General features: G+C 48.7%; 2 protein-coding genes across 2 annotated transcripts; both read left to right on the forward strand.

The window, feature by feature from the left end:
• The first annotated feature begins 1,718 nt into the window (after positions 1-1,718).
• Positions 1,719-5,627, forward strand: SMIM9 (small integral membrane protein 9). Its single transcript, XM_050965235.1, has 4 exons — positions 1,719-2,022; positions 3,922-4,051; positions 5,217-5,271; positions 5,523-5,627. Exons 1-4 carry the CDS (start codon positions 1,782-1,784, stop codon positions 5,625-5,627), a joined length of 531 nt encoding a protein of 176 aa, XP_050821192.1. The 5' UTR covers positions 1,719-1,781.
• A 1,743-nt stretch (positions 5,628-7,370) lies between these two features.
• LOC127057034 (uncharacterized) lies at positions 7,371-8,906 on the forward strand. Its single transcript, XM_050965651.1, has 2 exons — positions 7,371-7,787; positions 8,366-8,906. The coding sequence occupies exons 1-2, from the start codon at positions 7,382-7,384 to the stop codon at positions 8,857-8,859; spliced, it is 900 nt and encodes a 299-aa protein (XP_050821608.1). The 5' UTR covers positions 7,371-7,381; the 3' UTR covers positions 8,860-8,906.
• The last annotated feature ends 5,444 nt before the right edge of the window (positions 8,907-14,350 follow it).

The following is a 14,350-nucleotide window of genomic DNA, read 5'->3' on the forward strand; positions in this document are numbered from 1 at the left end:
TCGTGATCTGACCTAGTTTCCATTTTTTATATGACGCCTTTTTATTTTGTAGGTCACGCAAGATCTCAAGGGTAAGCCAAGGTGGTCTTTTGCCACATTTTCTATCTTTCCTAACCAATATGGCTAGTCTTATGTTTTCACAAAATACAGAACCAGACCCAAAAATGGGAAACAACCCAGAGGGAGGGGAGGGGGGCCTAGTGAATAGGAGCTGGGGTCAATTCCCACCTACCTTAGGCAAGTCACTTCCCTGCTTTGTGCCTCAGTTTCCTTTTCTGTAAAATGGGGATCATGGCATTGCCCTCCTGTGCAGAGTACACCTGAAAAACACTATAGAAGAGCTCAGGATTATTATTATTACATGTATCCAGGTACTTACAAGCCCCATCTGAGCCCCTCCCAAGTATTCATTCTCACAAAACCTCCATCAGGTGGGGCAGTGCTGTTATCTCCACTTTACAGGGGGTGGGGAACCATGGCAGAGAGAGACAAAGTGACCTATCCAAGCCTTTGGCAGAGCCAGAAATTGAACCCAGCCCAGTACTTTAACTACAGGATTAGCCTTCTCCTTGTATGAGCTGAATCAGGGAGCTGTTAATTACACTGAAGATCCCCCATGCTGTCTGAACGTATTTAATGCCCTCATGAGTATCAGATATCTGAGAAGTCATTGTCTGTTGTATCTTCCATGCAGCTTGTGGGGGACAGGGTAAGGAGGATACACTGCTGTTGTCTGGCAACTTGTGTCTCCTAGCAATATTTGTAATGCTCTGATGCAGTGTCAATTTAAAATCAGATATATTGTCTGTTGGGGGACTCCATTTGCCTCTGGCAGGGGTGTGGACTGGCTGATTCAATAGGTTCTTTTCTATCTCAGCTATGATCTTAATGGTTCTCTTCATATTTCAGAGTAATTCTCCTCTTCCCTGCTGTTTATACCATGGTTAGTTGCAGGATTGTAGTTTGCTCTCTGCATTTATAGGCTCCCACAGCAGTAGTTTCATTGTTATGAGCCTGCCTCATGCACTATTAGGATAAGGAAAGCATGAATCCAAACAGCCCTTCTTCCCCTAGGGATGCACAAGAAAGTCTTTAGAAGTGCTCATAACAGCATAGTTCCTAGCCATGCCTGCAATCAGATGACAAAGTGTGAGTCCATGGATCATTCTGTAGACATCCAAATCCTGGATCCAGACTTTCCCAAACGGTGGGGATGTTGGAATTCCAGCTTTATAGCTCAGGCCTTGCCTCTTATTAATAAATTCAGAATCTATCTTAGTGAGATGCTCTTTCTAGCAAGAATACACTTAAGAGCCCGTCTGACTGGCTAGCCAGGGAGTAGAGAATTAAAGGACTACTTTCAAAGGTGGGCTGCAATTTGCACCCACTTAAGCCTGTATGAGCGCATCCAAACAGGCACTATAGGCACAGTTGTGCATTATTTGGGCTCGTTCCAAAGGCCACTGAAATCAGTGGAAAGGTTCCCACTGACATCACTCAGCTTTGGATCAGGCACTGTGTGAACAGTTACTCACCAGCATGTTGGGCTCATATGTTTTTCTGCTGTAATAAGGGGAATGGATTTGGGAAATTTTCTCCTTAGTAACTGACAAGTCTTTTCTCAGAATAACAAAACCCCAACCTGTTTACACTTTTCAGTCTTCTTGTGGTCAAAGAATGCCTAAAGATCAAGAGTAGGGCCCGGCAAGCGTGTGAGAGGCCAGGTGGAACCAGGTGAGGAGAATCCAGCCCCGTGAGAAGTCCCCTGGCAGGAAGAAGCCATGGCACTGCTGTTGCACAAGGCTGTGTTTCCGCTGCTAGTCCAGCTGATTGCCTCTGCCTCCTGCTACCAGTCCACCTCCAAGCCTGAGGTCATCTCCCACCCACCCAGGCACCTCTTCAGGATCAGAGAGCGGGGAGCCCAGAAACCAGTCCCAGGAAGACTTCTGACTTGGCAGGAGAAGGGGAAAGTTTACCCCTTTGCTGTGGGAGAGAGAGGAGCATCAGGCCAGGAAATCCAACGTAAGTAGCAAAAGCAGCAGCTAAAGCCACATTATGTAGAGACAGGCCTCATGCCTCCAGCTGTATGGGCTGGAAGTAGAGAATGGTACTGCCAGATCCATTGGTAGTGCTCATAGATGACGTATTTTTAACCCCCCCCCCCCTCTCCTGGTGTCTGGGATCTGGAGGCTGAGGTACACGATGGATGTGAGGCTTATTGTTCCCTTGGAGTCAGTTCAGTGCTGGAGAAAGGGACAGGATTTTCAGCTCTGAAACTATAAATTCTCAGTGTATCCATAAGAGCATCTACAGCACTGGCCCTAGCTATGTACACTTGGACCTAAGAGGAACCAGTTTTAGGGACAAGAGAGGAGTTCAGTCATCATGATCCATTCAGTTTGTGGTCACTCTGCTAAAACTGCTGCCAAGGGGGCAGATTAGTGCCACTATGAAACATCATAGCTAGTCCTGTCCTGTGCCAAAGGGATATGTAGATATTTCAAGAGGGCAGAATGTAATTTGTTTACCCTGCTACCAAATGACCCTCCATTTCCTTTTTAAGAAGGGCTCAGAGTTCAGGGTTGTCTCTCGGATTGCTTTGTATAAAACTAAAAATAATGTGCATCGAGGGCACTGACACTAGACTTATCTCCTCCTCGAGCTCTTGTTCCTTATAATGGCAAAGGACAGTCACAAGGTTAGGCAAGTGAAAAGATAAGTGTATTCTTAGTTCTAATAGTTAAACACTATGGGCTATGTAGGATCAAAAGGGGTGAATGGAACAGGAACTGAATTATACTATTCATGCTTCAGAATAAGTTCTGATTTATTGGTCCTTTTCTAAATCTACTTTTATGAAAAATCTCACTCCTTGGATCAGCTAAAATGAGTCCTCTTGGTCTCTGTTCAAATAACTCTGAGAAAACCGCAACATTTAACAATTAATATTGGGGTCTGTCTACATGGGAACACTCAGGAAAGTTAATCTGAATTAACTAAAGGTGTGGATTTAAAGTGGATGAGTTAAACTGCATTAAATTCCTGCGTAGACACTCTCATTCAGAATTAAAGTGACCTTAATTCCATTTTGCTTAATTCACAGAATTAAACCAAATTAAAGCCATGTTAATTCTGAATGACAGAGTTTTAATGAAGTTTAACTCATCAACTTTAAAAGTTAATTTCAATTAACTTTCCTGAGTGTCCCCAGGCAGATGAGCCCTTAGAGATGTTCCAGTCTTTCTGAATGCTATTCAGGCAGTTTCAGCTTTCCCAAAACCTGCCTTCCAGGTTCCAAAACCTAATGAGACAGAACCCACCTTTTCCCAAGTATCTATGTTCAGCCCAGGATCCAACCCTCATGTGGCTCTGGGACAAAGGAGTCTGCCAAGAAAAGACACATGGGATCTGGATCTCCGTTGCTTCACAGATGTCAGGAGAATATCTGTAGGTTCTAATCTACCAAGTTAGAACCTTCTTATATTACCAGACAACCAGCCTGTTCCATGTAGGCTACTAACAAGCCATCAGGTGGGCACTACCAGCCTGGTTAACATTGAAACAAGTGACCTAGAGATGCAAATTGCCTTGGGCCCTATCCTGTTCCTACTGAGGTCAACTGAGTTCACTGGGAGCACAGTCAGGTGCCATATTCCATCACCAGTCCTCAGAGCTATCCATTCCTCACTCTCTGGGCTATGGAGAGACAAAGTGGGTGAGATAACTGGCTGGGCATGTGAGGAGGCAGCAGGGACTCGCCAGTGTGATACTTCATTGAATCTCCCACAGACAGGATCAGGTGCCACATACCTTCTTTCCCTGAGGTGTTTTTTTTACAAAGGACATCCCTGTAGCAGATTTTTTATTCTATCCCTCCATCACCTTGCTCCTTTTGCTGACTAGAATGTGTCACCTCTGCAGGAGTCCGCAGGTCCTGGCTGGCAGACTACATGGACGATCTCTGGACCCATATCCGTGGGTCCTTCCCCCGGGCAGCTCTGTACATCTTCCCCCTTGCCTTGGGGATCATGCTCCTTCTCTGTTGCATCACGTAAGTGTGTGCATAGCCTAGCACTCAGTGCACATTACACAGCCCTCCTCTGTGGCCCAATACTGTAGGGCTGATGTTTATATAAAAAACAGGCAGTCTTCTCTTGGAAGAAAAGACTAGTTTCCTCTTGTCTAGAGCTCTGGGATGAAGACTGTGGTTGATAGCTTCATTCCTCTACAGAGATTCTCAGACTGGGGGCATGCCCCCCTGTGGGATATGGGAAGCTTTAGGTGAGTGGTGACTACTGGCCAGGTGCCTGGCTCTGAAGGCAGTGCCGCTGCCAGCAGCAGCGCAGAAGTCAGGGCAGCAATGCCATATCATACCACCCTGACTTCTGCATTGCTGCTGGGGGTAGGGTGACTAGACAGCAAGTATGAAAAATAGGGCCGGGGGTGGGGGGTAATAGGAGCCTATATAAGAAAAAGACCAAAAAATTGGGACTGTCCCTATAAAACCAGGACATCTGGTCACCCTACCTGGAGGTGGTGCTGCCTAGCCAGGTATTGCTGCTGTCTGCTCTGCCTTCAGAACAGGACACCAGTATATGTACTTGTGTGGCAGCAGGGGCATAAACGACTACAGACACAAATAATGGGGGTGCGATCAAATAAGTTTGAGAACCACTGCTTTAGCAGAATGGAACTCTCAACAAGGGTTAAGCTCATCTGTGCAGGAGACAGCTTTCTTAGGGGGGAGGGTCTGAGACTGTGGAATGAATTCCCCCAGGAACCAGACTTCCCCACCTACCTTCTGCTCCAAGTGCAAGGTGCACTTCTTTGACCTGCCTCTCTGACATAAAATACATCACCTGCCCCCCGCCCCCCAAACTGCCCCACTCTAACAAGACTGCACATGTCTCCCCCTGGGGAGAGGCTGAGAGAATAAACACCAAGTGCCAGGTGTTAGTCACGCTGCTGAATGTGCTACTGAAGGTTCTCAGCTACTACAGGGAGGAGTGTGATATAAGAACCTGCACAGAACAGCAATGGCTGACGCATCCCCTCACTCTCTATGGAGTATGTTTCCAGTAAAATGGTTTGATTGGGGCACAATTAATTTTCTTTCTTTGAAAACAGCATTTGCAGAGCCAGGGCACTGTATGCCTTGTTGTGAAGAAGCCCTGCACTTGGTCCCCTCATGAGCAGTCTTGCTTTATTCCATTCAGGAGGTGTGACCGGTGGCCCCCACCAAAGTCCTGGCCATCCTCTGAGAGATTTATGGTTCTAAGTCACCTAGAACAGGCCTTCTCTTCTCTGTCCCCATATTCCACAACTCACACTACTTTCTGGCTTTTAAATGCCATGGCCAGAAGCCTTATTCCATCAAGCAGGAGAAAGTTGTAGTTACAGCAAGTTGAGTCTTATTTTCATTAACCTTCACCCTTATTTTCCTTCCCCTTCCTGCTGCCTCCTCCTCTTCTCCCCGTTTCCTTTCTTCGGTGACTTAACATTCTTCTCCTTTGGTTTCTCAGGGTTCTTTTGGACTGAAGAGACCAGAGGAACTTCCAGACGTACCTATGTCCTCTCAGTCCAGCGATGAGATGCCAGTTGGGCCGAGGAGCACATGGCTCCACTGAAGGAAGCTTCCCCAGGAAGTTCTAGGGTTTGTGTTCCACAAATAGGAGATCAGCATGTGCTGTTACTTATTTCCTTTTCACATTGGTGGTTTTATCTTAATGAAAAACATTATCCCAACATCCAAATTGAATTTCATATTTTCAAATAACTCTTAGGGCTTGTCTACATGGGGACACTCAGAAAAGCTAATCTGATGAGGGTATGTCTACACTAAGGACACTATACTGTCATAGCTACATCACTGTACCTATGCCAGTATAACCTCAGAGTGTAGACACAACCCACACTGACAGAAGGGGTTTTTCAGTCGGAGTCAGACCACCACCTCCCCATATGAGGGCAGCTTATGTCAACTGATGCATTCTAACTGCATGTACACTGGGACTGAGGTCAGCCTAGCTCGGTTGGTCAGAGGGGTGGAGACCTGTGATGACATCAGTTGTAAGTATAGACCTAACCTGAAATAAATTTAAAGTGGATTAGTTAAATCACATTAAGCCCCTCTGTGGATGCTTTTATTCAGAATTAAAATGACTTTAATTCAGTTTAGCTTAATTCACTTGAGGTTAATTAATTCACTTGAGGGGAATTAAACTAAACTGAATTAAGGTCATTTTAATTCTGAATAAGAGCATCCACACAGGGTTTAATAGGATTTAACTAATCAATTTTAAATTCACACCTTGAGTTAATTCTGATTAATTTTCCTGAGGGTCTCTGTATAGATAAATCCATAGATCTTCAGTTTCTACTTTCTGATAGTCTGTTATTAATAGGGATCACATTAAATGAGCAAAATGGTTCGTTAGCTCATCTTCCTATGGGGCCGTTACCAGTACATAGATCTTCAAACCCTGCTCTTGTCCACGTACCATGCCTTAATCTGTGGGCACGTATACTGACAGAGTTGGCCATCAGTAAGGACATGACTCTGCTACATAAAGGGGAGGGTCTCTTGCCACACTGGCTCAAAGGCACCGATCATGAGCTCCACAAAACTATATACAAAAGTATTGATTAATTCTTGTTTAAAATATTTATTTTTAAAAGATGCCATTTTAATGAGATAAAACCTTCCTGGCTGCAATTCTGAGTCTTGGTGCTTGTCTCTCCCAAGCAGGCTGCACTGTGACATGAGGGACTTTTAGCAGCTAGAGGTTCCAGCCAAAATCGAGGTCTCCTTGTACTAGACACTGAACAAACATTGTAACCTCTTCAGGGTATCAGCTGTCTCCTACTATCTAAGGGCAGGTCCAGACTAGAGCTTTAAATCGATTTTAAGAGCTCTAAATCGATTTAAAGCTGTAACCGTCCACACTACAGAGTGCATAAAATCGATTTTAAGGGTCCCTAAAATCGATTTTGGAACTCCATCAAAACGAGAGGAGTAACCCCAAAATCGATTTTTTAAAATCGATTTTATGATAGTGTGAACGGCCATCGAAGTTAATGGCCTCCGGGACGTATCCCACAGTGCTCTAGTGGCCGCTCTACACAGGTAAAGGTACTCTTCTGCTGGCCAGGTAAACAGGAAAAGCCCCGGGAAGTTTGAAATTCCATTTCCTGCTTGCACAGCGTGGAGCTCTCAGCAGCAGAGAGAAGAATGCAGTCTCCTGAAAATAGGAAAAGAGCTCCAGCATGGAGCACACAGGAGTTACTCGATCTGATAGCTGTATGGGGAGAAGAGTCAGTGCTTTCAGAACTGCGCTCGAGCAGACGAAATGAGAAAACCTTTGAAAAAATTTCTAATGCCATGCGGGAGAGGGGACATACCAGGGACTCGTTACAGTGCCGAGTGAAAGTGAAAGAGCTCAGACAGGCGTATCAGAAGACCAAAGCAGCAAAGGGCAGGTCAGGCTCTGCCCCCAAAACATGCCGGTTCTACGACGAGCTTAACGCAATATTGGGGAACAGCGCAACGACGAACCCCCCCTTGTCTGTTGATTCAGAGGTGGGCGTTGTGATTCCTGCAACTACGGAAGATTTATTTGATGACGATGATCAGTATGATGAGGACCAAGAGGAGGAGGCTCCAGCAGAGAGCACAGAGCATTTTATCCCCCCAAACAGCCAGGATCTTTTCCTCACCCTTACTGAGGTTCCCTGCCAGCCATCTCAAGGCAGTACTCCAGAAAATGAAGCTGAGGGACCGTCCTCTGGTGAGTGTAATTTTTTTTACTAAAAGCTTCGGTTTACTGTAAGCCTTTTTTAATGGGTGCTTCAAATCACTACCTGTACTTAGAGTCACTGACCAAGTAGATTAAAAACCTTTCCTAAAACAGTGACCCATGAGGTGGTTTTTAGAAAAGTCTCCATTGTAACAGGGTGGATTCATCCTGCTTGTTGGGGGAACGCGAGAGCAAAGCAGGGAAGGAGAGTAGCTTTGCCGCGGTTTGCTCTCGCGTTCCCCTAACCACCCAGCAAACCGCAGGCAAGGAGACCTGCTTGATTACCAGGACAATCTACTACAGGGATTACTAGCCATTATTAACTTAACATTTTCTCCGGACACGGTCTGTGTGCTCCCCTGACCTGCGTCTGAGCAGAACTCTCTGTCCTCAGCCACAAGCAATAAGTATTAAATGAATCCTAAGGTGACCTTGTGGTAAAGTAAAATGTTCCAGGTTCGGTAACAAGCACAGGTCAGTGAGGAGAAAGACTGTATGCATGGTTGTGTGAAATGTGTCTCTTATGATTCTTTTATCACTCTTTCCAAACCCCACCCCCCCACACACAGCTGCACATTTCTCCAGCCTCCCTCTCGCTTCTCATCTACGTGGGGGGGGTATCATAAGAAGACTGAGGAAAAGGAGGACGCGTGAGGACATGTTCACCGAAATTATGGCAGTAACCCGTACAGAGAGAGCTCAGCAGGGAGACTGGAAACAATTGGTCGCAAAGTACAGGGAGGCTGCCAGTCAACGCGAAGACAGGAGGGACCAACGCGAAGACAGGAGGGACGCCAAAAATGATGTCAGGTGGCAGGAAGATCAGCGCTGGCGAGCAGCAACTCTGGATCTTCTTCGTGATCAGACTGACATCCTCCGCGATATGCTGCAAGAGCTCCGTGGTTTCAGAATGCCCCTACAGCCCGTGTATAACCTCCCTCAGTACTCACCCTGTCCCACACCTTCCAGAACCAGGCGTGTAAGAACGCGTGGGGGAAGGCTCTCTGCACCAGCCCCCTCCACTGCTGCGGACACTCCAACCAGAAGGCTTTCATTAGATTGAAAAGCCCTTTGTGTCCTGTTTTTTCCCTCCTCTAATGATCCAAACTTCTCCCACGGCACCTTTGCCTATTCTTACTCTCAGGTCATGCTATTAAGGCAGTGTGACTGTAGTTTGGTAATGAACTAAAGCAAGCAGCTTTGGAAAGCTGCACGGAAGCTAGTTATCAGCATCAGGATTTGACAATTGGGGATATGGGTAATAAAGGGAAAACAAAGAAAGCAGCCATACCGTAACCTGGTCCATGAGAATTCTTTTTCTGTCTTCTCTGATGCACTTTCTTCTTACAAACCTCCCTCCCCCTTCCTCCAAACCTCCCTCGCTCCGTCCCCCATAGAACGCTGAGTTATGAAATTTCATGCACAGTATTGTAACAACAAGCATGATGCTTGATTGATGAAAGGGTCTGATTTTAAATAAAGAACACAATTCTTGTAACAAATAGTAGTAACTTTATTTTCAATAAAAAAGCAGTTAAGGAAGGTTGCAGGTACTGTGCCTAGCAGCAGACGGAAGCAGCTAATGGTGGAGGTAGGTAATAATTGGGAAATACAGAATTATATGTTTTCCAATGGACAGCTCTCGCAAGTAACCTAAGCAAGCAATTGAGGAATGCTGCAGGCAAAGTATCTTGCAGCAGCAACACTGCATAGACGGGGAGGGCAGCAATAAATTGAAAGGAAAATCAGCATTCAAACTGTACCCTGGCCCATGAGGAAGCTACTTTTCAGTGCTTCTCTGATGCGCACAGCATCCTGGTGAGATCTTCTAATTGCCCTGGTGTCCGGCTGCGCATAATCAGCGGCCAGGTGGTTTACCTCAGTCTCCCACCCCGCTATAAAGGCCTCCCCCTTGCTCTCACAGAGATTGTGGAGCACACAGCAAGCAGCAATGACAAAGGGGATATTGGTTTGGCTAAGATCTGAGCGAGTAAGAAGCGTTCACCATCTCGCCTTAAGCCTGCCAAATGCACATTCTACCACCATTCTGCACTTGCTCAGCCTGTAATTAAACAACTCCTGAGCACTGTCAAGGCTGCCTGTGTATGGCTTCATTAGCCAGGGCATCAAGGGGTAGGCTGGGTCCCCAAGGATAACTATAGGCATTTGGACATCTCCAACTGTTATTCTCTGATCAGGGAAGTAGGTCCCTTGCTGCAGCCGTTTAAACAGTGTAGTGCTCCTGAAGACACGTGCGTCGTGAACCCTTCCTGGCCATCCCACGTGGATGTTGGTGAAACGTCCCTTGTGATCCACCAGGGCTTGCAGAACCATCGAAAAGTACCCCTTGCGGTTAATGTACTGGGCACCCTGGTGTTCCGGTGCCAAAATAGGTATGTGGGTTCCATCTATGGCCCCCCCACAGTTAGGGAATCCCATTGCAGCAAAGCCATCCACAATGGCCTGCACGTTTCCCAGAGTCACAACCTTTCGAAGCAGCAGCTTAATGATTGCTTTGGATACTTCCAGCACAGCAGCCCCCACAGTAGATTTGCCCACTCCAAATTGATTCCCGACTGACCGGTAGCTGTCTGGCGTTGCAAGCTTCCATATGGCTATTGCCACTCGCTTTTCCACTGTGAGGGCTGGTCTCATCCTGGTATTATGCCGCTTCAGGACAGGAGAAAGCGAGTCACAAAGTTCAAAGAAAGTGCTCTTACGCATGCGAAAGTTCCGCAGCCACTGCGAATCGTCCCACACCTGCAGGACTATGCGGTCCCACCAGTCAGTGCTTGTTTCCCGTGCCCAAAAGCGGCGCGGAACGGGTAGAACCTCACCCATAACCGTCAGGAGCTCCAACGTGCAGGGGCCCGGGGAGTCAGAAAACTCGTTCTCCAGTTCGTCATCGCTGTCGTCCCCGCATTCAAGCATTCTCTCTTGCATTTCTGCATCATGGGTCAGCAGTGATAGAACGAGAATGCGTGAATTATTTACAGCATTCGCGATCAAGGACAAGAGCAGACCTGGATCCATGCTTGCTGCAAAATGGCGTTTCCCTCACTGCAGCCAGTAAAAACAGCGCGAACTGACTGTGTGCCGTTTACAGGAAGGGGGGGGGGGGCTGTACCCAGAACCACCCAGGATGGGGACTTTGATCCCATCATGCACTGGGCTAGTAACCCATAATTCCAAAGGGCAGGGACCCGTGCAGGAACTGTGGGATAGGTACCCAGAGTGCAACGCTCAGGGAAAAGATGGACGCCAGGGAACATGGACGCTCAACATCGATGTAAGTAGCCCTAGTGTGGACGCGCAAAATCGATTTTATAAAGCCTGCTTTATAAAATCGATTTTAATAAAATCGATTTTACCCTGTAGTGTGGACGTGGGCTAAGTAGACAAAACAGACAAAGCGTGGGAGGGGGAACAGAGAGGAAATGACTTGCACAAGGTCAGTGGAGGGCTGAGAATAGAAGCTACGTCTTCTGACTCTCCATTCAACTCCTGTTCTCCCAGACCAAATGCCTCTAAGCATTGGGCAAGGGGACACATGTGACCCAAGAGGCATGAAAGCCCTATCAGCTTTCAGGGAGATGGTTAAAGCACAGGCTTGCTGATCTTGCATCTAGAGACCAGCGTGAACCAAAACACCAGATCTGAATACCTCCAGACTTCAGGAAAGCTGGGCTCAGCATCCAGACCTCACAGCTGGGCCTGGCTGTGGGATGGGCAGGCAAATCTCAACACCCTCAGACTTTGCGTTCCAGTTTTACAGTTGATTCCTATCTCTGAGCATACATCGCGCATATCCATATCACATGCCTGGAGGGTACAGAGCAGTGGGCTGGTTTTGTTTGGGTCTCCTAGACCCAGGGTTGAAATGGTAAGCCCGTTGTGACAGTCATTTCAGAGACTGTAGTTTTTTCATTTAGTGCTGGGCAAAATTTTCAGACTAAATTTTTTTATCCCATCAGAAAATGCAGGTTCGGGTCAACAGAAACATTTCACAAATTTGCAGGTAATTTCCCAACTGTTTTGTTGAAAAAAAAATCCAAAAAGATTGAAGGGCTCATTTTTACATTTTCAGAATAAAAAGTTTTGATTTTTTTCCATTCAAAAAAAAAAAAAGGCATTTTGAATTTTACTTCAATTTAAAAACAAATAAAAAAAGGTTAAAAAACCCTCAAAAATTAAATGAAACATTTAATTTGACCCAAAGTAGTGATGGGGCTGGGCTGGGAGTGCAGTGGCTGCAGGCAAGGGGTTTAGACACTCCTGCAAGCGTGCCCAGGGCCCTGTGCTTCATGTCTCAGTGCAAGCACCTAAATACCTGCTGCTTGTGGAAAGGTTCCAGTGTGGCAGGGGGGGAGCCAAGAATATCCCAAGGGAGTGGGACCTCACATTTCTGGACAGGTTATTAGATTAATTTCACCTCATGATCTCCTCCCATTTGACCAGACATGTAGTGGGAGACTGGCCTGTGCAAGCTCCATGCCAAGACATAACAGGTCCAACTGCAGGCCCGGCACAGAGGTTCTACATCAAAGGAGCGAGAGAGATCCAAGTGTCATTCACCAAAGAGCAGAGCGCAGCCTGGGGCTCAGTGCCAGTGAGCCGAGGGCCAGGTGGTAGCGGCTAGCCCAGGACCACTCTGCGTTAGGCACAGTACGAACACAGAGGCAGTTCCTTCCCCGAGGAGCTCACAGCCTAAGTAACTTCCTGTTCTCTTGCTCCCTTCTCCCCCTGCCCTAGAGCCCCCATCTAATCCCCCCTCGCGCAGTACATTCATCTCCCAGCTCCTTCTGGAGCACTCATTTACCTAGCTCCAGGGGTGGCTCTAGGCATTTTGCTGCCCCAAGCAGGGCAGGCAGGCTGCCTTTGGCGGCTTGCCTGCGGGAGGTCCCTGGTCCTGTGAATTCGGCGACAGCCTGCTGGAGGTCCGCCGAAGCTGCAGGACCAGTGGCCCCTCCGCAGGCATGCCACCGAAGGCAGCCTGCCTGCCGCCCTTGCAGCGACTGGCAGAGCGCCCCCCACGGCTTGCCGCCCCAAGCACGCGCTTGGCGAGCTGGTGCCTGGAGCCGCCCCTGCCCAGCTCTCTCCTTCTCTCATCCCCCCATCACTTACTTTCTTTCTCTGGCACACAGGGCTGGGGACTGTTTTGTGTCTTCCTTCCCTGGGGGGAGGAAGTGGGGGCAGATGACTGGGGGTATTTGGGGATATGGATAGATTGATATTTTGGGGGAGTTGGATGTTGGAGTAGATATCATCTGAGCTGTGGTGATGGATTTTGTGGGGGGGCACCTAGCTGACTTGGGGACACATGGGTTTTGGAGGAGCAATATTCAGGTGGCAGTGGCTGGATTTATGGGTGCAGTAGCAGGAGGATTGGGAAAATGAATGAATGTATGCAGGTTGAAGGATTTTGGGGTGCATTTTGTAAGAATAGATGGGGGATGTGGATGGGAGAGAGGCAGGGATGTCTGGGAGTAGGAGGGCAGTAGCAGTGGGTTTGTGGATGGGACCTAGGGGGTGCATGGCTGTTTAGTGGATTGAGGGAGACGGGGCTGGAAGGATGAGCATTAGAGAGGGTGCATAGCTGTTTGGGGTTGAGGGAGACAGGGCTGGAAAGATGGGGATTAGAGGCGGTGCATGGCTGTTTCGGGGGGGGAGGCAGGGCTGGAGGGACGGGATTTGAGGGGGGTGCATGGCGGTCTGGGGGTGAAGATGGGGCTGGAAGGATGGGGATTGGAGGGGGTGGATAGCTGTTCAGGGGCAGGAGGGGACAGGGCTGGAGGGATGGGCATTAGAGAGGGTGCATAGCTGTTTGGGGGTGAGGGAGACGAGGCTGCGGGAATGGGGATTAGAGGGGGTGCATGGCGGTTTGGGGGTGAGGGAGACAGGGCTGGAAGGATGGGGACTGGAGGGGGTGCATGGCAATTTGGGGGTGAAGATGGGGCTGGAAGGATGGGGATTTGAGGGGGGTGCGTGGCTGTTCGGGGGCAGGAGGGGACGGGGCTGGAGGGATGGGGATTGGAGGGGGTGCATGGCAGTTTGGGGGTGAGGGGGCTGGGGTGGTGGGGATTGGAGGGGTGCATGGTGGTTTGGGGGCTGGAGGAGACAGGGCTGGAGGGATGGGGATTGGAAGGGGTGCATGGCAGTTTGGGGGTGAGGGGGCTGGGGCTGGGGCGGTGGGGATTGGAGGGGTGCATGGTGGTTTGGGGGCTGGAGGGGACAGGGCTGGAGGGATGGGGACTGGAGGGGGTGCGTGGCAGTTTGGGAGTAGAGGGGCTGGGGCTGGAGAGGTGGGGATTGGAGGGGTGCATGGTGGTTTGGGGGCTGGAGGAGACAGGGCTGGAGGGATGGGGACTGGAGGGGGTGCGTGGCAGTTTGGGGGTGAGGGGGCTGGGGCGGTGGGGATTGGAGGGGTGCATGGTGGTTTGGGGGCTGGAGGGGACAGGGCTGGAGGGATGGGGACTGGAGGGGGTGCATGGCTGTTTGGGAGTAGAGGGGCTGGGGTTGGAGAGGTGGGGATTGGAGGGGTGCATGGTGGTTTG

The sequence above is a fragment of the Gopherus flavomarginatus genome, chromosome 8 (assembly GCF_025201925.1).
Source record: "Gopherus flavomarginatus isolate rGopFla2 chromosome 8, rGopFla2.mat.asm, whole genome shotgun sequence".
Classification (NCBI taxonomy): Eukaryota; Metazoa; Chordata; order Testudines; family Testudinidae; genus Gopherus; species Gopherus flavomarginatus.

Coding starts and splice junctions, on each gene's coding strand:
- SMIM9 (XM_050965235.1), top strand. CDS start 1,782: ATGGCACTGCTGTTGCACAAGGCTGTGTTTCCGCTGCTAGTCCAGCTG. Junction 2,023..3,921: donor ATCAGGCCAGGAAATCCAAC/GTAAGTAGCAAA, acceptor TCACCTCTGCAG/GAGTCCGCAGGTCCTGGCTG. Junction 4,052..5,216: donor CTCCTTCTCTGTTGCATCAC/GTAAGTGTGTGC, acceptor TATTCCATTCAG/GAGGTGTGACCGGTGGCCCC.
- LOC127057034 (XM_050965651.1), top strand. CDS start 7,382: ATGCGGGAGAGGGGACATACCAGGGACTCGTTACAGTGCCGAGTGAAA. Junction 7,788..8,365: donor AGCTGAGGGACCGTCCTCTG/GTGAGTGTAATT, acceptor CCCCACACACAG/CTGCACATTTCTCCAGCCTC.